The 27,928-nt window shown below is 42.6% G+C and overlaps 1 protein-coding gene across 4 annotated transcripts in view; it reads right to left on the bottom strand.

Moving 5' to 3' along the window:
- The window catches only part of CLCN1 (chloride voltage-gated channel 1), a 52,472-nt gene that overhangs the window by 1,857 nt on the left and 22,687 nt on the right, over positions 1–27,928 (bottom strand). For 3 of the 4 annotated variants that reach the window (XM_061365433.1, XM_061365434.1, XM_061365431.1), the window contains exons 6-22: positions 27,563–27,640; positions 21,783–21,861; positions 18,522–18,647; positions 16,828–16,912; positions 14,380–14,481; positions 12,519–12,603; positions 11,963–12,112; positions 9,293–9,362; positions 7,684–7,794; positions 7,343–7,556; positions 6,528–6,661; positions 5,803–6,029; positions 5,576–5,681; positions 4,108–4,190; positions 3,325–3,363; positions 2,241–2,345; positions 332–418 (exon numbers count right to left, since the gene is read on the bottom strand). In XM_061365433.1, coding sequence (XP_061221417.1) covers positions 332–418; positions 2,241–2,345; positions 3,325–3,363; positions 4,108–4,190; positions 5,576–5,681; positions 5,803–6,029; positions 6,528–6,661; positions 7,343–7,556; positions 7,684–7,794; positions 9,293–9,362; positions 11,963–12,112; positions 12,519–12,603; positions 14,380–14,481; positions 16,828–16,912; positions 18,522–18,647; positions 21,783–21,861; positions 27,563–27,640 — 1,881 coding nt within the window. The remainder of the gene's footprint in view (positions 1–331; positions 419–2,240; positions 2,346–3,324; positions 3,364–4,107; positions 4,191–5,575; positions 5,682–5,802; positions 6,030–6,527; positions 6,662–7,342; positions 7,557–7,683; positions 7,795–9,292; positions 9,363–11,962; positions 12,113–12,518; positions 12,604–14,379; positions 14,482–16,827; positions 16,913–18,521; positions 18,648–21,782; positions 21,862–27,562; positions 27,641–27,928) is intronic. The other variant, XM_061365432.1, reaches the window with a different exon arrangement.

The raw sequence follows: 27,928 nt of genomic DNA, 5'->3' as shown, positions 1-27,928 counted from the left end.
TTTTACACTGGTGGTGTCATTTGTCATTCCCTGGTAAATAACAAATTCCATACCATTTCCAGAGACAGTAATAGCCATCAGCTAAGAACCCTATGTTCAACAAAAGGATGCACCATCCAACATCCCTGTAAACGATACCTGGTTCCTCCTCTGAAATACAGTCATCTGTTCATCTCCATAGCTTCTGAAGCACTGTCTCAGAAGCTTTCAACACTGGGCTGAAAATGTATTAAAACATTCCCACCTGGATCCTCCAGCACCTGTAGGTTACTGCGTTGATCCACGGGACATTTGCAGTTGATTAAAAGGAGATGGAAGGATCTGGACTTACCTCTTCCAATGCCAACACTCCCCTCAGCTTCCCCATACTGGTGACATAGGCATGGCTGAGGCCCAGTAATGAGAATAATGTATGTGTCTATGAGCAAAAACACAAAAGACCATTTCAGGGACTTTGGACTAGTAGCATAATACTTTGTGCTACAACTGGGACTTGGGATGTAGAAATGGGAAACACAAGCAGATGAGCCTGCGGTTATCTCAGTGAGAAACTACTTTTCCCCTTCCCCTTTTGCAGCTAGCAAATACCACCCCTTGGTCCTTCTGCTATGCAGCCATAGTTGGGAGTGTGCTGATGATGGAGAGCACATTCTCAAGGTTACTCCTATCCTGCATCTGGCAAACAGAGATTCACATGCAACATCCTGTTTATCTGGGGACTTATGCAGATCCTATTTAATGTTGCTGCTGGAAACCAAACTAGGAATATGCAAAGCCAGAACCTACTTAGGTTATTTATTCCAGTGCCTTCCTTAACACCAGAAAACGTCTTTTTTTCCTGTTCCAGAATATTTCCTGTCAAAACTTATTTTTGCTGCTGCTTATCCAGCACAGTGGAAACACTGAGAACAAGATATTCCCTTTTCTGAAGCCTCCTGAACAGGACAGCTATCATGGGGCTATCAGCCATGACTGCTTTAGCCTAAATAGACCACGTTGGTTTGCAGTTCTTCATAGAACACACTGCCTAAAACTTTCAGCATTCTCAGTGCTCTGTGATGTATTTCCAACCTCCAAGTTCTTTAAGCCGAGCTCTACCTGGACTTTACCTGTGGCCTTACATGAAGTCATTCTCTCATAGCTGGTGTTTGCCCTTGTTTTTAACATCACATGAGATACTGAATGTCATGTTCAAGTGTAAACAAGGGACAATCTCATTTGTCAGTAACAAGACATTTTACCCTAACATAAAAGAAAATCAGCCTGCTTAAATACAGTTTGATCTTGATCGGGTGTGATATTTTTGCTGTTATCAGTAGCCTTACATGTAGCTCTAACTGTACATGCCTCACATTGATTATTCCTGCATGTTTTGTGCATCCAAGTTAAGTTGATTTGTCTGTTATTTCAGAGTTCCTCATTTGCTCTTTTTTATGAGAGCTATAAAACTGTCCCCATTTGCAGTCTTTAGTTATAACCTCTTATATTCTCAAAGATAAATACTAATGGCTTTCAGATGACTTCAGACAGCCCTTTAGAAAAGACCAAATTCATCCTAAATCCATGCTAACCTGTTCTTATTTTGCTCAAGGCTGAGCTCTTACCCCTTTGATAAGAATGATTAATTAATTCTGTGCATTTGCTGACTATGCATGTTAAATGAACATTGATAAAGACATGCACTATGCACTCTGGCTTCAGCAGACTGCTTTCCCTTTCCACTGAGTGAAAGTTCAACCCTCTCTTACAATGACTGCTTTTATCCCCAGTCATCCTGTGCTAACTTTAGAAGTTGTATGATCAAGATTCCTTGTTCTTCACATAAATGAATAGCCCATGGTGTAGGGTGGTTTCAAGCAACTCTTCTCAGATTCTACCCCTGACAGAAACACCCTGAGAAATCCAGGACTAATCCCTCCCGGGCTGCACATTGACAAGCAGGGTGTAAATCTCAGTGTAATGCCCCCAGCAGCAAGGCATACAATGCTTCTGTTAATGTGGTGTCCAAATCTATTTTAGTGAATGCACTTAGACTTCTTATCACATAGCCTTTCATTCTGCAGGAGAATGGAGGTATGCACAGAAGGTTAGAGCAACAAACTGACTTCTGTAGCTGGATGTGGAAGTAGCAGGTGATAGTAGTTGAAGACAAGGAGAAGAAATAAGTCATAGACTGGAATCACAATGATAGATAGGGTGGACAGAAACAGTGCATGCCTCAGGGCAACATCTGTACCCACCTTGTGCAGGGAAGTTCTCTCCACTAGTTGGAAAGGGGAAGGGTCTATGCGGCAGCTGTCAAAGCACACGTTCTTGTTCAGTTCCTCCTGTTCCCAAGCATCTATCTGATACAGGAAAAGAAGAGGAATCTCCTACAGTAATCAGCAGTGTTGCTGCCTTGTGTACCCAAATTAGTCCCATTCTTCTGTTAATGCTTCCTCCTTCCTATATAGATCATTCCCTCTTGTCCATTATATCACACCCCTCAGGTTTCCCATCCCTTCCTTGCCAGATGTCAAGTCCCTGTGGAAACAGAGCAATCCCAATACCTCTGAGGTTTTCTGAGAAGGTGAGGTTTTGCTCCTTCCTGCTTAAAGAGGAAGTGAACACAGAATCATAGAATAGTTAGAGTTGGAAAGGACCTTAAGATCATCAAGTTCCAACCCCTCTGCCATGGGCAGGGACACCTCACACTAAACCATGGCACCCAAGGCTCTGTCCAACCTGGTCTTTAACACCACTGGGGATGGAGCATTCACAACTTCCCTGGGCAACCCATTCCAGTGCCTCACCATCCTTACAGTAAAGAACTTCCTCCTTATATCCAATCTAAACTTCCCCTGTTTAAGTTTTAACCCATTACCCCTTGTCCTGTCACTACAGCCCATAACAAAGACTCCCTCCCCAGCATCCTTATAGGCCCCCTTCAGATACTGGAAGGTTGCTATGAGGTCTCCACATCTTAGCTTTCCCTTCTGAGTCCATCTTCCCCTTATCATTGCAAGACGATTGATTGTTCCTTTGTGCGAGACAGGAGGGAACAACACATATCCATTGAAAGATTTAGGTGAGGGGAAAACTGGAGAGGTCCCTAGTCCAAAATCCTGCTCACAATAGGGCTGAATTCAAAGCTAGATCAGATTAGTCACATCTAGCAGAACAATCGCTTACTGGGTGAGAGCAGCCCATTGTTCAGGTCTAAGAAGAAAATGGCTTTAGCTATGGCTGTGGCAATCACTAAAGTTGTTGAAGTATTGCAAGTGACAGGAAATGGACAAAAGAAGCACTTAATTAACCCCACTCCCTTTCTGCACTCAGTCTTACCTCTTCTGGCCTCATTGTTTCAACAACTTCCACTGGCTCCTGTAGGAGAAAACACTGTTCAGGACAGACAAAGAACCCAGAGCTTCACAGAGTACAGAAAGGAAAAACGTGCACAGTCTCCTCACACCATCTGGTCCCCTTTTTGTTCCAAATGGGGTATTACTGAGGGCTTTAATTTTCTTTATACACATATATTATAAGGTGTACTCTGTACTGGCTGTGCTTCCCTTGCCAACGAAGATTGACTATGGAATGCTGGTGGCCCAATTCAGGTGCCTAAACATCTACTACTGCTGTAGATGCTCCCAGACATCCCACATGGGGTCTAACCACAGCCCTAGAGTAGATGCATCTTCCATAGGCTTTGTATGATATCCACCAACCCTGTGCAGGCATATCAGGCTACCCAAGGGCATCCATCATGGCACAAGGTAAAAGCATTTATTTTTATTTTACCAATACTGTTTGCCAAATGGGATAGAACTGCAGTTTACTCCAGGTTAGTCAAAACAGCATAAATTATTCACTGAGAAAAATTGCCAACACTCAGTCATGATGGTAGCCTTTACACCTGGGCACAGACGGCTCTTTAGGAAAGGGCATACTCCTTTACATGAGTCACATCCCTTCTCATTGGAGAGAGTTCCCCACTGATGTTGTCAGAGTTCAGGACTAGAAGTGTGTCCATGCTTTGGCCAAGTGCTGAATGGCTCTAAGTAGCAGGTTCTACTACCATTGCATTCTCTCCCCCCTCCAGAATACTGGGCTTTCTGTATCCCTAACCTGGATGGCACTCTCTGTTTCACGTGCACGGCTGTAATGGCACAAGAACTGCTGGATCAGTTGCCTCCAACTCCTGAAATTGCCTGAAGAAGGAAAATGAATAGGAGAACAAATAAGAGACAAAAATACAAAGGCCTGTGCCCAACTCCTTGCCCAAAGCAGGTTTGGAAATCATACAAGGGACATAGTACATGGTACATGACAGAGCTGAGCCAGGCACAATCTAGCATTCAATTTGTAATTTGGTGTCTATGACGTGCCAGAATAAATATTCCCATGCAATATCTTTTCCTGAAGGAGAAGAAACTACTCATTACACAGTAGCCCTTGCAGGTGTCATGTATAGATTGTCCCTGAAGAAAAAAAAGCAAACAACCAAACCAAACAGAAGCAAGACTACTGACACAGCATGGATACAAGGGGTAAACTGCTGTGATGAGAGGTTTCTGCAGTCCACAAAGAGAAAGTGTTTTGGAGGATGAGTACGGAAAGGAGAGGTGATAACATGGAAATTGCTTCAAAGACAAAACGTATCAACAGCCTTAATACTGTGACAGGTACAAAGGAATCCATGGGTTGCACCAGCAGTGCAATGGTGGGAATGAAAAACACTGCAGAATTATTCTCCCAGGCAGGACAGTCAGGAATTAGCAAAGATGAGGAGATAGGGTTTGGTGCTGTCGTGAGCAAGGCTGTGGAGGAAGGTTGGTCAAAACAACCGAACTAAAAATGATGGCAGAACACACTCCTGCTCCATTTCCTCTTGTTACTCCTGGATCACTCAGTACCAACTTCACCTAAAATGTCTCACACACTGTCCTTGTTTTGATGTGATTCTTTTTCTGCTTCAGTAGGTGGCTGTCCCACCACTCTGCCTTGGAAGCATAAAGTGGATTTTCCTATGCCTTAGAGGTTTAGTCATACGTGAACGACGTTAAGGAACCAGGATGTGCTGCATGCTATATTATGTGCTTCAAAGAGCCAAAGCCCTACCCTCTGTATTCATTCTCAAGATTGGGCTACACCTCTGTGTTTATTCACTCTCTGCACATTTCAAAAACATGTAAAGGAAAAAGAAACCACCATTGTGCATCAGATATACATGATACATGGATCAGAAATGAGCTACCAGGTGGAGGAGGCAAGAGCTGGGACCTTTCCATGCAGACTCCAGAAAATGTCCAAGGGTATAATATTGCAAAGGCTGGAATGGGGAGCACTGATGGAGAGCAGCCGGAGTGGGTTTACTTTTGCTATGCTCTCTGAGGGGTCACAAACAAAAACATATTTACAGATATGTTGAGGTGATGCTGAAGAGCATTAATAAAGAACCTTTAATAAGGGAACAGCAGAGAAAGCTCCTTCTCTCAGTCTGAGAAATCAGCACCTTGCCCAGGCATGCACACACATTTAGCATGAAAGCTTCTACAAGCTGCCTAGGATGTGGCTGAGGCACACCAGAAGTTACCTGCGAGGTGCTGTGGCTCTGAAGGTTCAGGCATTTGTTTAAGAGGACCTGTTGGGCCGTTGGGCTCCTCTGGGTAACTGGGAGTGGGACTTGGGGGCTGAGGCAGCTGTTATGGAAAGGAAAGAAAGTAAAGTCCACCCTGTGTCATTTCTTTCTCAGCTTCTCCGAATGCTTTACTGCTTCTTCAGCAGTCTCTGTGTTGTAGTCTCTTCATTTCCCTCCCTCACCTCTCCCTTCTCATCTGTATCCTCATCCTCATCAACATAAGCAAAAGATTCATGCTTCAGCTTTGGCAGGCTTGCCCACGGTCCCTTGCTGTGCCCATCGTAGGGTGCCTCAGACAGCTTCTGCTGCATCTCCCTGTGGAGGAGCCGTCGCCGTTCTGGGCTTATATGTCTCTGGAGGAGATCCTGCAGTTCAGATCGCTCTACAGACCCCAGGAGGACCATGGTCTCTGCAGAACACAGAGCAAGAAGCCATTAAGCCACTTAAAGTTTTTTCCAACGTCCCCTGCCCCACGCTGCCCTTTCCTCCCTCCAACTTCTTCAAAGTGCTTGGACTTGTACTATCTAGAGCTATGCAAGTCATTGACCAGCCTTGCTAGTTGCTGCTAGTACTCTGAGGGGCTGTGGGAAGCTCACCATGCCTGAGTCACGCCACTCCTCAGCATCAACATCAGAGGCAAGATCCTTCCCTGTTGCCACAGTTCAGTCCACAAACTTCCCCCACACCTCCCTTACCTGCTCTATCTGCTTCACTACCCGCACTCCAGCTTACCTGTCTGACCAGCTGAAACAGCCTTCTGTCATACACCATCCATAGCGGAAGACTTTTAGGATGATTTTTATGTAGTGGGTCACAGTCTCCTTCACATGTAAGTTGAAAGCCGATTTCTATGGCTCTTTAACCTGAGACAGTCTTCAGGAAGGACCAGGTCCTCCACCTTGCTTACCTGGTGAGTCCACCAAAGGCAAAGTCTTAACAGTGGTGCTTTGCAGAAGAGTTTGCAAATCTCGGTATTTGCAGTTGGAAGAGACAAATTTCACATCTTGGACCATAATATCCTCAACAAAGATATTGTACTTGCTGTGAATTTATGGACAATAAAGGGAATAATTAGCATATTAAAAATGCCTAGCAGATAAATCTCTTCAAGAAATATATAAATGACCAATTCTTTACAACATGTTCTCAATACAGCTGAGAACAGAATATACAGAAGAATAATCTGTGAGAGGAACCAAAGAGGGCTTTCCAACAGAATCAACACAGATTAACTGGATTTTCATTACAGTATATATATATACACACATATACACATACCTACATCTATGTATAGATATTTTATATCTACATACGTATGTATATTATTAAAGATAGGAAGACGTGTGTATGAATAACTGGATTTTGTTTGCAGCAGAATATCCAAATAGCATTTTTTTGTTCTGGAGAACAAAGTCCAAACCCCACTGAATCCAGAACAAAATGGAAATGAGACACTTGATTTTTAACTTCTGAAATTGGTGCAATGTGGTAATTTTACTACAAATTCCTAACACTGCAGATTGTTCAAACCTGTGCTCCATTTCTGTGTATGAAGTCTAATTCTACTCCACCGTTTGTTTTTTTCTAGCTGCAGGCATGTTCTGCTTTCTTATTTTCTTTGTAGTACTATCCCCTTTTCATGACCTTTTATTCTCCCATGATCTCATTCTCTTCTCTATTTCTTTGCCACTCCCCACCTCCACCTCTGTTTTACCACTATACCTTATGTGATTCCAGCCCAGGTCTGGCAGGTAGGGCAACTTCTTCACCTGGATGATGCTATCATAGAGGCTAGGCTGCAGACTCTGGGCCACCATGTTGGCAAGAATGACAGCCACCATCATGGGGAGGATGTGAGAGATCTGACCTGTCAGCTCGAAGCAGATCACAGCAGTGGAGACAGTGTGGCTCACCGCTCCTGTCATTGCTGCTGCGCCTTTCCCAGGTAAGGTGCAAAAGGAATAGAGAAACAATGACTGTCATACAGAAACAGCATGTCTCATCAACCAGGAAAGTCATGGGGATGGGACCAGATGAAGGAAAACAAGGACATGGAAACTCACCAATGACTGCATACCCTCCAGGTAAGATCTGATAAACAATACCATCAAAGAGGATTCCCTTGGGAAAAAGTGATGCCATGATTTCCCCAATAAGACGCCCAAATGCAGCACCTGGAAAATATCACTGGCAGTTACGGAATTAACATCTAAAGAACACCCAGTTTGTGCCATGAAATCACTTGAGTATTTTCTAATGGAAACAAAATAAAAACTTACATTAAAATGACAGCGGGAACTAAAGAGTCACAACACACAGAAGTTAGACTTGAAGAGGAGAGAAGGGTACTAGGATATGGAAATAGAGCTGGCCCCTCATTCTTTCACTTAGGCACACCAGGCACAGCAGTATTTGTGATTTCCTCCCAGGTACTGTCACTCCAGATCAGAGCTGAGGCCCTGCACACACTCATTTAGTGAATGTCTGAACACTTCCAGAGGTCTTGTTCTGACCCCTGCTCACAACAGGGCTAATTTCAAAGTGAGATCAAGTCACCCAGGGCCTTGTCCACACAGGCTTTAACAGTCAGCAAGGATGGAGGTTCTCCAGCCTTTCTGAGCACCTTAACCAAGGAAACATTTCTTTTTTCCTTATGTCCCATCAGAATTTTCCCTGTTGCAACTTGTGCCTTTACCTATTTTTTATTGTGTGCCTATATGAGGTGTATTTCTATCCTCTCTGTCCCCTGCTGCATTAGGTGGTGAAGGCCACCATTAGATCCCCTCTTCCCTTCTCTTCTGCAGCCTGAACAAGCCAGTCTTCAGGATCTCATTTGTTTTGAGCTCTAGGACCAACAGCCTCAGCAGCCTTCCCTAGACTCATTGCACTTTGTCAAAATCTCTTGTACTCATGGACACAAAATATTCTGGAATCACGTTCAAAATGCTGAACGCAGGGGAATAATCAATTTCTTTGCCTTCTTGGCTAGGCTCTTCTTAATACAGCCTTGTTTGTGCTAGCCTTCATCACTACAAGGATATGCTACTGACTCTTGTTTAGTTGCTGCCTGCCAGAACCCAGGGGTACTTAGCACGCAGCATTTCATTTAAGAACTGTGGGTACTTAGTGCTGATCTTCATGAGCTTGTACACTTTAGTCTAACATAACCTCTCTTAACTTTAGAATCATATTCTTTTTAACTTTTGATCTTGGAATTAAAACAAGTTAAAAACCAACAGACTCCATGTTACCATATTTCAGTCAGAAGCAATGAGTAAGTGGTGGATTACACTGCAGGTATTAGTTTTGAGGTTCTCTCTTCTGGTTGGTCTTCAGGGGTGAAAGGTGCAACTACTACTAATAATAGGTTGAAAGTTTCTCTGTAGGTGAAGAGGCAGAGAAATTAGAAGGCCTGGCTCAGCATGCCTCCCCACAGTGTGGCTTTCCTTATGTAAAAGACAGGGATTTCTCCTTAACATTTGGATTTGGGTGGTGGGAAAATTACGGAAGCAGAGACTCAGAGGTTGGTATAGGGACTGTTAACTGAGCTTGTCATAGGAACCAAGTGATCAGTCCTCATCCGCTAGAAGAAACATGCCTGGGTTCATCTGCAATGGTTTCATCCTCTCTCCCTGTCAGGCCTATATGCAGCAACACAGAATTGAAACTCACCTAGGACAAAAACAGGCATGAAGCCTCCACAGGGGATTGGCATCGTGGTAGCAATGACAGCCATCAAGAACTGGAACAGAGGCAGAGGGTGCAGTTGTTACTGAGCAGCAATAGCACTTTCTGCAGCCCCACTCTACTGCCCAGTCTGTGAATTCATGAGGGATCTGGTGGTTCAGACAGAAAGTGAAGGGTAAAGGGGCTGTGGGGTGTGAAGGAGGAACTGGAAGGAACTGTGAAGGGGAGCTAGAGGAACTCTGACACCACCAACACTGATGCAGAGGACCTCTGGTTGAATGCTGTGGTGGCAGGGAAGCTGAATCACCAAGGGGATGGATGAACAAGAGAGCTCTTTGGCCTTGGACCTCAGAAATTGCGATTTCCCACTGCTCCAAACAGCTCAGCTTTTCACAGAGCAAGGCTGTCAGCATTGCACAGGCTCACAACAATTTCAGTGTGAAACGAACTCGGGAGGTCTCTCCCCCAAATCCCTGCTCCCAAAAGGGCAAAGTCCTAAGTTAGATCAGGTTTCTTAGGTCCTTATCTAGGTGAGTCCTGAACATCTCGAAGAGTGGAGATTCCCCAGCTTTTCTGGGCATTTTTGCCACTACTGACCCACACTCAGAGGAGAATCTTTTCCTAAAGTCCTCATAAGTTTCCTTTGTTCTAGCTTGTGCCTGTTGCCTCTTGTCCTATCACTATGTTGGGCAAAACAATGAAATCCATACTGCTACCACGAAGACCAAGTCAAATGATGACTTTGCCCAGCACATAGAGGCTTCTTCTGGAGGCCACAGCCTAATCTTACAAGCACTTCAAAGGCCAGTATGCTCAGACTTTCTCAGGCAGTATGTCAGGAGAGTTCCACAGAGAAACACAGAGAATGCTGCTGTTCGTGTACTAGCAAGATGTCGCTTGCTGCAGCAGTATTATTGATAGGAGAGAGACAACCATGGTCCAGCACAAGAAGAGCAATACTTTCAGGTATTTCAGAAACATATTCTCCTCACAGTGGGCAAATCTTTCCTTTTTGAGGTCCACCTTTGAGACAGTGATGCCTCTCTATAGACATGGTTGTAGCTGTGGACAGATGAGATACTAATCTGTAGAAGGTCAGTTTGCTGAGAAAATCTACTCAAGACAACTTTTCCACTGTAACTCCCATTGGAAAGGGAAAATGAAGGCAAGATACAGCCTGCCATTTAGGAAAGCCCTCTACAAAGGTAACAAAGAGCCAGGAGAACAGTATTTCTCAGTCCATGGTAGGGAAACATGCTGTGAAGATGGGTTGGACCATCAATTTGATACTGGCTGTTGCTCTTCCTTCCATAAGCTATTTGAATATTCCAGAGGGGAAGTTCCTGGCTTGCTACAGAGGCCAGCAAGCTGCAGAAGTGGAGTACTGATAACTAAAGATAGAGCTAACTAAGCTCTGTCTTTATAGTACCAAAGCCAAGCCATACATACAGCTGAGAACTGGAACTATACTACAGAGGAGAATAAGGCTAAGTCTTTGCTCAGGGTCGAAACAGCAGTTTCTTATTTATATGGCCTATCCCAGCTCTGAATATATCCAGAACGGAACAGTGGTCTAGTGAATTGAGAAAGGTTTTAGTTAATGGGACAAGGCCAATGAATCTAGTGTCTGAGGATATAGCTATTCCAAAGGAGAACAGATGGACTCAGGACAGATACACCATGTAGTCCATCCCTCTTTTACTTAAGTAAATGAGACCTTATCTGCTTGGTACATATAATCAGAATATCACAGAAGTAGAACCCCTTAACTGCCTGTCAGAAACTCAGTACAGGTTTTTTACTTTAGGTGGAATCAGCTGTGTCAATCAGTCATTGCTCTCCATTCCTGAACTGCCAAAATGTTCAACTGATAGCACCAAGGTGGCCTCAGCTGATTTGCTCCTTTGCAACAACAACAAAAATCACCGTTTCTATGATATTTTTACTATTTTATGGTATAAAAAGGTCTTTCTTGCTACTTGTGTTTTGCACTCTGGAATATAAGGTTTTCTTCTTTCAGATCTCTTCTCTTTGTGCTGTCACGTATAAGTTAGACAGTGGATCTTTTCAGAGGCTGAGCAGTTGCGATTTCCACAGACCATATCGGCTCAGAACATCTAACCTGCTGTTGCTTTCCAAGAAGTGAGCAGAACTGTTTTCAGCTGCATTTGTCCATCAAGTTACAGTACTGCTAACAAATCCTTGAGCCTAACACAACTATAGATTGTCCTTGTATGTTCTTCTTTGTCTTCTGTCTATAGTTGGGAATATCAGATAGGGTGTATCAGACTTTATTTAGACCAAACCTAAAATATCTGAGACCTTTTCAGTCAATTGTTTATTTTTGTGGAACCTCAGAAATCTTTTTCTGGTGGAACTGTCCCTACCAACTGCAGTGGGTACCAACAGGATGCATGAGGAAGATGACTTCCGGAGCAGTGAAGGAGGTCACTAGTAAGGCCAGGAAACGATTCCCTAATAATTTTGGCAGTCTAATTGAAGGTGGGCAACCATCACACCAGAAGATATAGGGAGCCATTGTAGTGCTTCATTCAATACCGAGCAACTCCTCATTGGCAGTTCAGAAGTATTTTACAAAAGATCAAGAACATTCAATCTGAGTGGAGACGGATTATGGTCCGCTAGGTTTCCTACCTTTATGAAGAAGAAGAGGAAGATGATGATGAAGACGCTGACTTTAGGATGGATCCAGGCAGCAGACTTCCCCAGGATCTGAGGGTCCCCTGTGTATGTTGCCCAGGTATAGTTATCAAAGAGAGAGCTGATGGCTTCCCGTGGCATCAACTGAACAGTAAAAAAACAGGCATGAGCCATGAGATTGGATGGAGTAAACATTCTACCTCTGTTGCAAGAAAGTGGAGATTTTTACTTTGGTAATTCATTATTATAATACCCAATTCACATTATTTAATCTGGAAGAGAGCAGTACTTTACCTGGACTGGTGAAAAGCATAACTACCTTTACACATGGGGTAACATCTTATTACTTTCTTAGGAGAGTGAACCTTTTTCTAGTTTTATATGAAGGAGATAGCAGAGATCAGGAGCCTCAGAATACAGTCCCTCCTCAACCCAAACTCCTCCCATAGCTTCCTTCCTCTTTCCATGACATAAAGTTACTGGGGCACAGGATAAGGAGAGACTGTTCCACAGAACTGCACAGGATTTCAAACACACATCCCACTCTCACCTCTCCTGCCATAAACTGTCCAAATCCGGGAGGAAAGGTCATAGTTGCTATAAGGAAGGTTATAACCCCAGGGTATATGAGGCGGCTGAAAAGAAAGTAAAGTTTATTAAAATACAACCTCATATTCTTTTCTTGAAGTGCTATCACTTCAGGACTATGAATTCTGCTCCTGTGAAAGTTCTCTGTCACATATGTATCAATTGCTTTGGAGTTCTGTCACTGGCAGTTTAATGCCCTGCTCCACTGATCATCATCCACAGAGTTTGACTGCCAGCAAAACCATTTTCCCCATTATAATAAGTGCAACGGGAGGGATGGAAGCAAGAGAGGGATGTACAAAATGCACAAACATGAATATGCAGGGTGTGGAGTGGACAGAGGATGTGTATTTGCAGTGACATGTGAACTCCTGTCAAAAGCCAGCACCTCTTCCATTTGCCCTGATTATTCAAGTCTTGCTTCTTCATCCCCTTGCAATGTATCCTGTCCTCATATATTTAAACGTAGATTTTTTTAATAGGTTTCTGCACACATTCCCCATTGCATTAATTCTTATGAGAAAATTTGATTTTCTTTCCATTGAATTGCTGACCATCACAACTTTGGGGAAGGTGTCCTTGGTGGCCCGTGGGTCTTGGTGTGCTGGACCAGTGAGGCATAGCTGGGCAGCAGGCTGAAGCCACCTGTGTCTTCCTACTGCTGTGTCCAATCCCAGGATGGGTTTCTGGGTACACTGTGAAATTTCATGGGCACTAGGACAACACAAGTTTAAGCAGTTTCCATGTGCTGGACTAATCCTGTCCGGTCCCCCCTGACAAATTACTGTGTTCCCTATAGGAAGCTCTATGGGAGATGCTGTAGTATTCACAAAGACAAAACATAACCTTTAATTTCTTTCTAATACCTACAAAGTTCTGAGAAATTAGAGCCTTCTCAGGCTTTGCTCCACTTCTCTATTAACTTTGATGGCTTTGCTAGTGCTTGTGGGTAACACTAAATCATGAAGAAAGACAAGTGTTCTTCTGCATAATACATTGAGTTAGACTGAACTTCTTAACTAGCGGTTTTTTTCCTGTTCAAATCTGCAACTTGCTAAGAAATGTAGGTCCAGCACACCTCTCATCTTAAAAAAACCCTCATAACATCAGATTTGTTCTGTAAAGAACCTGAAGACATTTACAGCTCGCCACCTTTCCTTGTTCAGGTTATAAGTTTGGAAGTTGTAACTTAGAGAGGGGAAAAAAGGTAACTTCAATTGCCCTGTAAAACCTTTATTGCTAAGAGTTTTATGTTGTTCTGTATTTCTCTTCCATGCTGCAATTCACACCATTTGGTTATTATCAGTTTCAGCTGTTGGTTTGCAAATACGCAGTAACTGCAAAGCTGCAGCACATTCTTTACCTTTTTGCCTACATATTGGTTAAAAAACAATTAAAGACTTTGATTTCAGTTGTATTTAATTTTCTGAAAATATAAATGAATTTCTTTTTTACAGATTCTAATAAAAATCCAAACCAGAAGCAGCATAATCTTAAAGAGCATGAGCATTGATTTTCTAATCAAAAACATTTTCTGTCCAATGAATGGATTCCCTTGTCCTCTTAATGAATATTACAGAGACTCCCTTCTAAATCAAGAAGCTATTTGACACTATTTGGGCTGATCAAAAGAAAATGCAGTGCAGAACAAATTCTCCTGATGTTTGTAAATATCCAACTCTCATATAATTTCAGTTTCTCATAGTTTTACTAGCTTAAGCTTGAAACTGTTCTACAAGCTTTCAGGGAGCATTTGTTACTGTCCAATACCAGTTGAGTATACAAATCTGGTCCCTAAAGAGAGTATCTTCAAAGGCACTCACTATTTGGTGAGAAACTGGCTCAGAGCCGTATGACGCCGGATGCACAGGACCACTTGGCGATTGAGATAAACGAAAAATGCTCCAAGGAATCCAGAACATATCCTAAAGTGGGGAAAATGAAATAAAATCATACCAAACCACAGATAATACACAAACCAAGAGAAGGAGTTGAAGTGTTTTTCCCCTTCCGCTGTTAATGAAGTCTTGTAGAAGTCACCTCCTACCTTAACTCATTTGAAGATGCTGACTCCCTGATGAAAAGGGAGAGATTATTTTGGACCTTTGTCACACACACTGCCGTTTTAGCACATAAATTTTCTTTTTACAGGGAGGGAAATCTCATCTATAAAGATCTATAACAATCTAGACAAATAATCTATAAAAAAGGACTGAGAGATCTCAGTGGGAACTGACAAAGAGCAACTGGGCAAAGACGAGTGTTTTCAGAACTCAGACATCAGGTTGGAACAAGAAATAATACAAATTAAGGGAGTTTAACTCTGATTCACCAAAGCTACACACCTACATCAAATACTAAAAGTAGTAGCAATTCTTGTGCCTACAGCAAAGTATTTCACCTCTATGATCCTAATTACTTAGGCCTGTGTTCCTGATCCTAATAAAGTCAAAATAGGTATAGTTGCAATGCTCAGCATGTTAATGAGACTTGCAAGACCACAGAATACTGAGGATAAATAGATGAATAGATTCTATTAATTTGCAAACTTAATAGAATTCTCCTTTCTTATATGTTATGCGGGCTTTTGCCAAATCTCATTCAAAGATTAATTTAGTTTACTTAAAAAGATGCATGTTGAAAAAATCCTGCTTGGTCATTTAAGAAATGCACAGAAACAAGTTTAAATTAAATATAAAGCTATTCATAGACAAACGTGGCCATTGAATTCCTCTTTAATATTTTAAGCCAGCACTGCTTAGCACTACTGTTAAAACAGACCAGTCCTAAAGGCTGCGCAGTGAACTGTAGTTCTTTCTAATGCTTATATTAAAAAACAGATCACTCCATTCCTGCCTATCAATTTGACAATACAATAGAAGTGCTCCTCTTGTGTATATATTTATGTATATTTTGTATATATATGCAAATTAACACCATTGGCTGACACAGAAGAATATGATCTTACTGCTATTAGTGCTTCAGCTGGCTCAGTTTTTTTTGTCCTACCTGAAAGTGAAGAAATATATTGGATAAAAAAAGAGTTCAACTTTGAGACCTAAAGTTAAGAGAATTTGGAGCATTCCGAGTTGGCATCAGGGTTCTATCCAAGACAGTCCAGGTCTTTAGCTTTTCTTAAAAACATACCATGTTGGATACCTGGGCATTTGAAAGCATTTCACTGTTGTCATATACTCCTTTCTATGAGCATTACTACAAAAATAGCTCTGGCAACTGTGTTCAAACCACAATGACAAGTTTTGCATTCTAGCAGCTGTAAATCATAAGGATTATCTTTTTCCTTGCCAATCTAAACAGATTCCCCCAAGTTTAGCATGCAAAGTTGATTTAAGAAGAACAAAGTGGATATACATTAATAACCAAACTCCTATATGTTCATAGATTTTCAATGTCTGGTGCCTTCGAAAAAATCCCACTTGAGATCATATTCAAGTAAATGAATACAAGGGCAGCCTGCTAAAAGAAGCTGGAAAACCACAAATATATTTCTGATCTTGGATCCAGGTCTTGCAACAGAATGTGTTCACAACATCAGCACAGGTATACAGCGATTTCCCTGGAGCCTGTCTCAAAATCTAACTTCTTGGTGACTTTTCCTCGCAGCAATTCCAAACTCAGTTTTTTCTCATGTATTTCCCAATTCTAATTTTTCTAAAATTCATTCATTTCCCCAAATTTCCTCCACAAATGAAGCCAACTCAGATATCTCCGTAAATAACATAAATCTGACAATCAAATTAATTGCTGTTCTCATTGAATCCTATTAATTGTTCAGTCATCCTTGCCACCAATTTGAGTGTTCCAACCTCTCTAGAAAAGGAAAACCATTCTGACCTTGCAAAAGGGAAACTTCCTGGTTAAATCTTTTGTTCTGTTTTTGTCAAGTGAAAAGACCATACTTGTTTGGTCAGTTCATTTTGGAATGCCATCACAACAATTAAAAGGCCATTCAGGAGATCTATACCCAGAACGTAGACCAAGTCAGACTTACTTTTTTTCCAGAACTTAATTGCTAAAGAAGATGCATGGAAAGGAAATAACAAACAACTTGACAATACCCACGTTTCCTTCCTTACCCATTGTGCCACATAGGCACCATTTTTGAAAGAGGAATCCCAACAAGCAGAGGCCTTATTTGTGACAATCAAACTGTCTGAAAGAGATGTATGTAACTGTTTTGCAAAAGAGCATCCAACAAGGCTCACATGATAACCTTTATAGGGCAAGGGGCTGGGTTTCTGGGAACTTACCCTATTACAGCAAATGCTGGCAGCTCTTGCAGATCAAAGGGGAAATCCATGCGAAAGTTGGTTCTGAACAGGGCTGTGATGGTATCTGTGAGAGAAATAAAGAGGTAAAGAAGGAAAGGGAATAATGAGGTGAGAAGATAATGGCATAAAAGCTAATAGGAGGGACAAAGGAACAAGATATACATGCTCCTGTGTGGTTTCATGACCACAATTATATACAATTTACAGATTGGCAGACGGCTCTGATTTTAATAGGACCTATTTTTGAGCATTTGCAACCCCAGCACTTTAGATGGTATAGGTTTATTTCCAGGCAACGTATATATATTTTTAGATACAATCCCAGAAAATTAAAACTCTTCCCATTATATTCACTGACTCCAAAAGCTCTCTTTGCTAAGGCAGGCAGTGCTTGTGTATCTGGAGAAGCTGTGTCACTCAGTTGTGATTGCTTCCTAGGAAAAAACCCTCAGGTACTCTCTGAAGTTTTATCTGCAAAATATTTGCTACTAAAAGAATGAAAGCCTTAGAAATCAAGAGATGTAAAATGTCAGCTAAAACCCATCTTCTCCAGCTCACTTCTCCTGGTAGTGTTGCACTGCTAAAATGACTCAGACGTTGAAACCCATCCTGGAGGCACCTAGTTATGTAGAAACAGTAAATAACTATACACCAAGAGGTAAAGTACAAATTAGCAATCTTATGCAGAGTGGAAAGGCAGCTAAATGAGGATGGATATAAATCCCACCTTGCCCTGGATGAAGGAAATATTTGCACAATGAGGAAAGAAAAGAAGCAGTGAAAATCTAGCATTCTATGTCAATTACAGGAGGCATTAATTACTTTTTAATTGGTCAGATGGTACTAGGTCCTGTGTTGTCACTTTCTATAGTCGAGAGAATATTCAAACCAAGTGACAGTTTAGCACACAAAGAAATCCAATCCTGTGGAGTCAAGAGACCTAAGAGCAGTTTTAAGTAAGGGAACTGCCCACATGGAGCTCAAATCAATAAAATACATACGAATGTAATATTAAAATATAAAGAAATTATAAGCAAGAAGTTTACAAAGAAACGGCAGCCTTCTGCAGCAGCTGGAACGCCATTGACACAGTATCTGAAATGCTCTTCTGAACAAGCTTGTCCTGTGCTATTTCTGTCTGTACAAATGTTGCACTCACACTTTCCAGTTACTTAAGAGGGTTATTTTTTCAGTCAGACCCTACCAATCCTGTAGCATGCTAATCATTTCACCACCTCCATTTGCTAGACTAGTTGGTTTTTATGCTTCTAGCTGAGAGATGATCAAAGCAGACCGTGGCCTTTCCAGCAGATTGCTGCAGCATACCTTGTACTATGCATTGCATCCTCTGTGGTGGACTACCTCTATATCTGAAGCCTTGACATTACACTGAGTAGAAGCAAAAATCCCTCCTCAGAGGCTCTCTTTCTTGCAGGGACTCATATTCAGTCATATTTTAGTCATATCCCCAGCACACTCAGGAATAGGTTGAGTTATACAACTGATAACATAAGATACTTCCCTTTCTCCTTCTTTCTGCAGTGCTGGAAGTCATGTGCCATGGCAGAAGTTTCAAACAGTATACAAGGTTGTGGTTTTGAGGAAAACGAAAAATAATACATTAACAGGGCAACTTTTATACAGAGAGAGAGTAGGAATGGCTCTTAGCTTACCTGCATCCTTGTTCCAAACAGCAAGGACTCTGAAAATGAAGGCACTAAAGGTAGCTGCAAAGAAACCTCTCCAATAATTGCGCACAGCAAAGTAGGTGGAAGTGACCTCAATGCTGAAAAGGACCCCTAAAAAGAGTTGGAAAAGGTGCAAAGTTAAAATCAGAAGTGTAATATTCGAAGCAGGAGAAAGGCTTCTAGTCTTCTAGAGCAGTGGTCTCCTCACTTCTTTGATCACCCTCCCCTACCAGTGTGAGATTTTTGAGCACGTACTCCCCAGTATATTTATTTAAAAATGATATTCATGTACTATTGTACTAACATAGTACATAAAATATAAAACACATACAAAAATAGAAATAGAAAAAAAAAGGATGAGGTAAAGATAATTTATTTTTAAATTGTTTAATTTATTTATGGAACAAAACAATTTTTGTTATGACAAAGTATTATCTTTTAATTTTGAAAATCTTGGTTTAACACTTTGTGATACAGTGATTCAAAGGTCTATTTCTACTTTCTGTCTGCTACTTTGTCTTGATGGCTGTTGTAGCTGAAAAAGAGATCTCACCAAGTTGAGAAGATAGAAAGAAATGGCTGTTCTGACTTAATCATGACACTATTTTTCATTTCCATCCACCAGTTACGCAAAGATTGTTGTTGAGATTTGGACAGTAAATTTCCATCTTTCCTGATGTCAGCTGTTCTTGCAAACTGATCAGGAGGTTTTAAAGTTTTACATCTTTAACAAATGGGTTCAAAACCCACTGAAACTCTTAATCAGCTTGGCAACAAATTCACAGTTTCTTTTGAAAAGCAGTTACTTTCTCACCCACTGTCAGAAAATCACTTTCACCTTGAAGGGATAGAATCATAGAATGGTTTGGGTTGGAAAGGACCTTAAGATCATCCAGTTCCAACCCCCTGCCATGGGCAGGGACACCTTACACTAAACCATGTCACGCAAGGCTCTGTCCAACCTGGCCTTGAACACTGCGAGGGACGGAGCATACACCACTTCTCTGGGCAACCTGTGCTAGCGCCTCACCACCCTCACAGTAAAGAACTTCTTCCTTATATCTAACCTGAACTTCCCCTACTTCAGTCTGAACCCATCACCCCTTGTCCTACCACTACAGTCCCTGATGAAGAGTCCCTCTCCAGCATCCAAGTACATATACACAAAGCATGTATTTTTTAAATACTACTAACAGAAGCACTTGTCCCCACAGAAAAGATCAGCAAATTCAGAACATTTGTCTTTTTGTAAAGGAAAAATGCATAACTAGTCTTCAAATTCAACAACGCTTTTAAAAGCCCATTGCCATAAGATAACCAGCAAATATCTGTATGTTACAAAGGATCTTCAGAGTCATTCCCTGTCTCATCTCCAAGTATTGTAAAGATTGTACTGTTTCAAGGTCTTGTTTTTAGGAAATGAACCACATCAATGACATCCTGTAGCACTTGTGCATATCTGGCCCCGATTTATTTAATGCAATAGCTTGCTTATGAACAGTGCAGTGAATGAATTTCAGGTGGGGTGCTCTCTATGCAACCTTACTACACAATCCTTTTCTTACACCAGTCAAAGCAGCTGCTCCACCGGTCATTATACTTTCACAGCTTTTCCATAACCTCACAGCAGCCTTCCAGTATCTGAAAGGGGCCTATAGGGATGCTGGGGAGGGACTCTTCACTAGGGACTGTAGTGATAGGACAAGGGGCAATGGGTTAAAACTTAAACAGGGGAAGTTTAGATTGGATATAAGGAGGAAGTTCTTTACTGTAAGGGTGGTGAGGCACTGGAATGGGTTGCCCAGGGAGGCTGTGAATGCTCCATCCCTGGCAGTGTTTAAGGCCAGGTTGGACGAGGCCTTGGGTGATATGGTTTAGTGTCAGGTGCCCCTGCCCATGGCAGGGGGGTTGGAACTTGATGATCTTAAGGTCGTTTCCAACCCTAACTATTCTATGATTTTATGATTTTATTAAAGAAGTAATTTACTGCTGAGAACACAGATTCTCTGGTAGATCTTTCTTTAGTGGCTCACAGAGAAAAGTTCTTCATGTATTTTACTATCAAAACAGAATCTAGGAAATACCACAAGCTGAGACATGTTAGAAACATCTGTACTTTCATCCAGCTGCATAGCAAGCCTCTCACACTGTGTAATGTGCACTGATACTTCATTCTTCAAACCTTCAGCAATGCTCTTTCTATGCATCTTCCAACAGTGGTTGCTTTCAATGCTGTTTGCAGTTTAGTTTGCTGCCGTACTGCTGTGCGCTGTTTCAGCCATTTTACCGTGGCAGAAAGAACAAGCATTGTCCCAGTTGTATGTGGATTTTTGTCTTTTGCTATGAAGCAAAAAACCTCAAAGGAAGCTTCTAAACATTTATCATGAAGTTCAGTGACAATTTGAAGGTACTGGATTGGATATCACACGGCTTGAGACAGCACTGAGAAAACGGTACAGGGTTGCTCTGGATGCTCAGCTTTTAAATGTCTTGCTAATTCTGATGGCTTCATAGCATCATTAGCTAACTTCTCAAAGCACAATACAGACTTACAAGTATACACTTACACAGACCTGATTAGCTGGTCATTGTACCTTGTAGAGTTGCTGATTAAGAGCCTGTAGTAACAAAAGTGTCAGCTCTGCCATTTTTTGTCATTTATCTGTTTGTAATATTATTACGTTCAATCCGCAGTCTCTTCGCAGGGATCATTTTAAGCCACTTGTCCATTTTGTAAGGGTCAGTTTAGTTAATGCTAGGTAATATAATAAATAAATCCACTGAAGTGGGCACACACTTACTGCAGTATCATTGCAAATGAGTGAGGGCACCACAGTCAACCCTCTGGGTTGTGAACAACCCTACATCCAGGACTCTTCACGCACTGTACGTGACAAGTGGCCATCTGACATACAGATTGAGGGCACCACGTATACTGCCAGTATGTACACTGAATATCAGTAAAGCTTCATTTCCATTCCTTCCTTCCTTGGGTATGCACATCCCAATTTGGAGACCACTGTTCTAGAGAGCCTTCCCCTCTTGCCTCCAGCAGGCTGATAATACATGGAAAAAAAGCCATGAGTTCCCCAGAGTTGCTGGGGAAGTTGGTAATGCTAAAACGTAAGCTTCCTTGGTAAAAGTCACTGACAGATCAAAAACACAGGGAGGGAAAGGGAGAGAGAAGAGAACTAGGCAGGAGAGGATTTAGGTACCTGAGAAAAAGGAAACAGAACAGCCACTTGCCTCCAAGTGGTGTCCCAAAGCAGCAGCCGACCCCCACGGCGCAACCCACAGTCAGGACATCTGTGTAATAATATGGCTGCTACTGGTGAAAGAGACAAAGAGAGACAGACAAACAGAAGAAAGAAGGAAAGAAAGCAGAGAGTAACAAAGTCAGCAGGTACAGCCACGTGATGTCACCCAGCTGTGTCACCAGTCTCAGGGTTATAGCTATATTTATCTGATTGCTCCCTTCTGGATGGTTTCAAAATGTTCAAAAGGCAAGACCTGGCACAAGACAGGCACGCATCTGGAATACATCTTCAAGACATGTGGAGAAGACAGCATCTCATCTGTCATTGAAACATGCAGATTCCTGTCGCTATAGAAGAAATGTCTACTGGAAAGTCCTCCAGAGGGTGCATATTTTGTGCCATCTTTTTTACCTTGGCAGGGAATCTCAGGATGCACATGTGCCAGAGAGAGCCTCAAAAAACCTGCCCTGTGAGTCCGTGTGCGCAATGCACGTGCATATCCATAACCAAGTGTGGACAGTGGTCCTGTCACTCATTGGGACCAGTATTATTTAATATATTCATTAACGATTTAGATGAGGGAATTGAGTGTACTATCAGCAAGTTTGCTGATGACACTAAGCTGGGAGGGGTGGCCGACACGCCAGAAGGCTGTGCTGCCATCCAGAGGGACCTGGACAGGCTGGAGAGCTGGGCGGGGAATAACTTGATGAAATATAACAAGGGAAAGTGTAGAGTCCTGCATCTGGGCAGGAACAACCCCAGGTTCCAGTATAGGCTGGGGAACGACCTGTTAGAGAGCAGTGTAGGGGAGAGGGACCTGGGGTCCTAGTGGACGACAGGATGACCATGAGCCGACACTGTGCCCTTGTGGCCAAGAAGGCCAATGGCATCCTGGGGTGTATTAGAAGGGGGGTGGTTAGTAGGTCGAGAGAGGTCCTCCTTCCCCTCTACTCTGCCCTGGTGAGACCTCATCTGGAATATTGTGTCCAGTTCTGGGGCCCTCAGTTTAAAAAGGACAGGGACCTGCTGGAGAGAGTCCAGCGCAGGGCAACTAAGATGATTAAGGGAGTGGAGCATCTCCCTTATGAGGAAAGACTGAGGGAGCTGGGTCTCTACAGTTTGGAGAAGAGGAGATTGAGGGGTGACCTTATTAGTGTATATAAATATATAAAGGGGAGTGTCACGAGGATGGAGCCAGGCTCTTCTCAGTGGCAAACAATGAAAGGACAAGGGGTAATGGATACAAATTGGAGCACAAGAGGTTCCACTTAAACCTGAGAAGAAACTTCTTCTCAGTGAGGGTGACGGAACACTGGAACGGGCTGCCCAGGGGGGTTGTGGAATCTCCTTCTTTGGAGACATTCAAGACCCGCCTGGACACGTTCCTGTGTAACCTTATCTAGGTGTTCCTGCTCCGGCAGGGGGATTGGACTAGATGATCTTTTGAGGTCCCTTCCAATCTCTAACCTACTGTGATACTGTGATACTGTGATACTCCATGTAAGCATGTGGGTAACAGATCACCCAGTAAAGCATTGTGCTGTCCTGATGAAAACAATCATGATACCAAAGGGAAATGGAAAGTATGAAAGGTAGAATCTCTCCTGAGGCAGTTTTGGAAGCCATAGAGCTGTTGAAAGGTAGAAAGTGCTCTTCCACTCTTTGTCCAGCATTTGGCCCTGAAGTGCTTGAGAATGGTGAAATGAGCATATAGGTTCTACTTTATTTTACTTGGCCCTAACCCTAGGTGCTATTTAGTACACCACTGTTAAAAGCCTCTGTATTTGGTACTTTCTACCATCATGTCTTCCCAAATTATCCCGTTAGGTCTCCCACGAGAGTTTTCAGGAAGGGTGAGCCTGTGTTATGGTGGGAATTTGAGTGGCAGGCAACTAATTCCTGTTTACCTGAGCTGGTGTTTGATACAGCCTCAACCAAAAGGTGTCTCACAGCCGTCTCTGCACAACCAAGCAAAAAGGGCCTTAGACCATTCCCTAACCCGAAACAATATTTCTTTATTCACAGGTTTGCCCTAGGCAATTTGTGGGCCCTATTAGTGCCCCTATGACCTTAAAATATATTCATGTCCTGAAGAGGGATGGGTTTCAGTTTGAAGTGTCTGGCAGAGTGGGAGGGTTGTGTTATAGCCCACCAGCATGGAAATTAACACCTTGAAACTGAGGCTACATACAGTGTGGCCTGCAGTATAGCAAGAAGTTATTAGACTTGTTTGAAGGTGCAAACCCTGATGGGACAGTATTGAAGAACACAACAAGACAGAGCAACCTATAGCAACCGCTGAGAACAGCCTGTGGCATATGGCATCTCCCAATGGGAATCATTAAGAGGAACCCAGCTAGGGCTACAAAAGCTATGATAACTTTCAGTTTGTTCCCATATTGCAATGTTACCATAGACTCACAGCAAGTTTTAGTCTGGAAGGTACCTCTTCTCCTGTCTGCTCAGAGCTAGGCTAACAAGACTAGATCAGGGTGCTCAGGATCAGGGTGCTAGGTAAGCCCTGAGCACCTCCAAGGATGGAGATTCCCCAGCTTCTCTTGACACGTGCCACCCTGAACCACCTTTGGGGCAAGGGGAATTCTTCCAATGCATATATAGGATATCCTTTGCTGCAAGTTGTGACTGTTGTCTCTTGCCCTTTCACCGTTCTCTGAGAAGAGTTTGTACCTCTAACATCTCTTTTAGCTACAGAAGACAGGGATTAGATCACTGTCCCTTTAGCCTTCTCTTTTCTTCTCTAGCCTCTCCTACTGAACTGTGTGTGTTTCCTGCAGTCTCTTGACTATATTAATGCCAGGTACAGAGAAAGAAACAAGAGCTGTAGACTGCTAGGGAAGGGTTTTGGTTTTGTTTGCATTGGGTTCTTTTTACCATTAAGAGAGACCCTGTTCTCCTGCATACTACCAGTGGTTCCACCTGAGTGTGGTCTAATCCTTGGTTCTGAACCTGCTTTCTCTCTAGGTTTTTTTAAGACTTACAAGTTCTATCTTGAAGCCTCGGGCTTCAGCTCAGGCTGTCTCTAACTTGCTATATTGCCCACATACACATAGCTCTCCGCCTGTCTCTTGCTGAACCTGATTTTCTTCCTGGCACATCTTTTCTCAAGTTAACATCTGCAGAATCTCTAATTTGTAGCTGAAAAACAATGCTCCTTCCTTTTTTTGTAAACAGCACCAGAGTAAAGATCACAATTATTGTTAATGCAAGACCGTGTTGCATTTGTCAGGTAACTCATCCATTTGAAGACTAACAGGAAAGTAGTGCATGGAAGAAATAAAGCCAGCTTAGAAAAAACATCACATTTCACAGAATCATAGAATCATACAATAGTTGGGGTTGGAAAGGACCTTAAGATCATCCAGTTCCAACCCCCATGCCATGGGCAGGGACACCTCACACTAAACCATGGCACCCAAGGCTCTGTCCAACCCTGCCTTGAACACGACCAGGGACTGAGTATTCACAGCTTTGGGCAACCCATTCTAGTGCCTCACCACCCTTACAGTAAAGAATTTCCTCCTTACCTCCAACCTAAACTTCCCCTGTTTAAGTCTGAACCCATCTCCCCTTGTCCTACCACTACAGTCCCTAATGAGGAGTCCCTCCCCAGCATCCTTATAGTCCCCCTTCAGATACTGGAAGGCTGCTCTGAGGTCTCCACGCAGCCTTCTCTTCTCCAGGCTGAACAGCCCCAACTTTCTCAGCCTGTCTTCATACGGGAGATGCTCCAGCCCCTGATCATTCTTGTGGCCCTCCTCTGGACTTTCAAAAACCTCTTTAAACTTCTTGGCACAATAACCATGGAGAGAGGTTCAGAACAGTGCATGGAGGGAAAGTGAAATGAAGTCATAACAAAGAATAGAAAAGAGTTTAAGACAAAAGATTTAGGAATATATTTTCACTGTTTTAGAATGAATTTACCATGTGTTAATGGCACATGTGCTCTCTATGGGAATTTCACGAATGAGGAGACTAGTACAAATGTGAGGGGTCAGAGATTAATTTCCACATTTCTCCTCACATCAGGGTCTAGAAAGGAGGGAAGCAATAACTGGTGATGTCTCCAACTCCCTGCTCAGAGGTGTGCTAATCAGGTTCTTGTCCAGGTGAGTTCTGGACATCTCCAAGGGCGAACATTCCCTGGACCCTGTGGGCGTCGGTGCCAGTGCTGAACCATCCTTGGGGAAAGGGAGTGTGTTTGCCTTGTACATAGTCAGATTTTCCCTTGTTGCAAGCTGTGCTCATTGTCTCTTGCACTGTGCCACTTTGAAAAGCGCCTGGATCATTCCTCACTAAAATCCCCTTTTAGGTGGTTGATGACATCAGTTAGTCCATCCCCCTTTAGCCTTTTCTCCTTTAGGTTAAGTAAACCCAGCTCCTGCAGTTTCTCTTCATGTACCATTGCTCCAACTTCCCAACCATCTTACTGGCCTTTCACATCTCTCATATGGGGAGCCCAAACCATTACACAATGCTATTTCTGTTCCCCAGTCCACAATGAAGTATTTATGGAGCAGTTCCCTGTTTGTATTATCACTTCCTGCCATAATTGCCATCATCTCCGGCTCTTACATATTGCTATTCCCTTTTGGGTTTTTTGAGCTCTGTTCTTTACTTGGTCCTTACTGGTTTTCTGGACAGCCCCTGGTGTTCTCCACGTTAAACAATGTCCACAGCAGGCAGGGACTGTACAAGCTGCATCACTAGAAATCAGCACATTAATAGGTGTCACTTTTCCTGTAACCTTCCCTTTCTCTCACTGCCACCAGTTACACACAGAAAGAAACTCGTGTTGCTAGAGTGGAGAGGTATCTGTGGAGAACCTTTCCTCAGAGCACAAAATCTCACCACAAGAGGCTAAATGAGTCGTACATTAAATGTCATATAGGAAGACACTTGCCTCCAAGAGCAGCCTCGAAGCAACATCCAATTCCAACTGCACAAGCCGCCACCAGGAGCTCGAACTGCCTATGCACATTCTGGAACAGAGAGTGCAGCCAGAGAAGGGCATGCTGGGGTTAGAGGGAGCAAAGCCAGGGGGTTAGGATCCAGAACAATGAAACAAAGCAACAGCCAGCAGCAGACTCAGCCATTGCTATTACCAACAGCAGGCTCTACACATTTAGTGCAGTCTTTAGTACTGTCAGCTGGTCTTCAGCAGCGACATCTGGTCCTGATGACAGGACAGCAGAAAGGATCTACTCAAGTAGAACAGCATCTCCCATTGTGTTACACAACCAGTTTCTGCTAAGAGTCTGTATGTAAAGCAGTTTCTACATGTAGCTATATATGTAGTGAATGGATTTTTTTATACAACTAGTCAATACAGTGATCAGCCTGCAGAGGCTGTTCTGTGACAGCAAAAGCCCAGAGACAGTGTCAGTGTCTATAATTAGCAATGCTATATAAATTTAGCTTAAAGACAAACTGATCTTTGCCTGCAGCTACTTTTTTATACAGACAATGATGACAGTGCATAAGTATCAGCATCATGAGACTGAAAACTTGTTAAACGCATATTCCTAACCATCCTCCATGTAACTGGTAGGTAATACTGGTGGTCTTATTTGACTGTGTATCTGGCTTCTCAATACCATTGTCTTTGGCTTGTATTTTACTGCTTTATAGGGTAGGGTGAACTTCAATCCATAAGTTTCCTTTTTGGTTTGTGGCCTATCAATACTATTCTGTGTGTCTTAGGAGTTCAACCTGTAGAAGACCTGTATGCAGAGACATGTGCCTTACCTCATACACACCACAGAAGATTGACATGAACTTGCTGAGTACTGCAGCACAGATACTGGCAATATGCACAAAAGGACCCTGGAAGAGAAGAGGAAGGAATCAGAGAGGGTTACCATCTGGTTACTGACAAGAACTTAGCCATTGCAGATCTCAATTTTCTCTTTGGCCATCTCAGCCAGTCCTCCAATCATTGTTTTTTATCCCTCTAAAATACTACCTGACTTAATTTCTTTGATGTTTGCTATATCAAGCCTCTCTAACTAGAAGGAAAATGGCCAACATAAGACAAGTGTTGCTGGAAAGAGCAGAGCTCTGGAGAAGAATGGCAGCAAAACAAATAAAGTATTTGTAGAATCTTCTCGTAGA

This window comes from Neopsephotus bourkii, unplaced genomic scaffold, assembly GCF_033783945.1.
Source record: "Neopsephotus bourkii isolate Nb327-2 ecotype Australia unplaced genomic scaffold, CSIRO-AGI_Nbou_v1 NB_1287, whole genome shotgun sequence".
Taxonomy (NCBI): domain Eukaryota; kingdom Metazoa; phylum Chordata; class Aves; order Psittaciformes; family Psittacidae; genus Neopsephotus; species Neopsephotus bourkii.
This window is presented reverse-complemented; position numbering and strand designations above follow the sequence as displayed.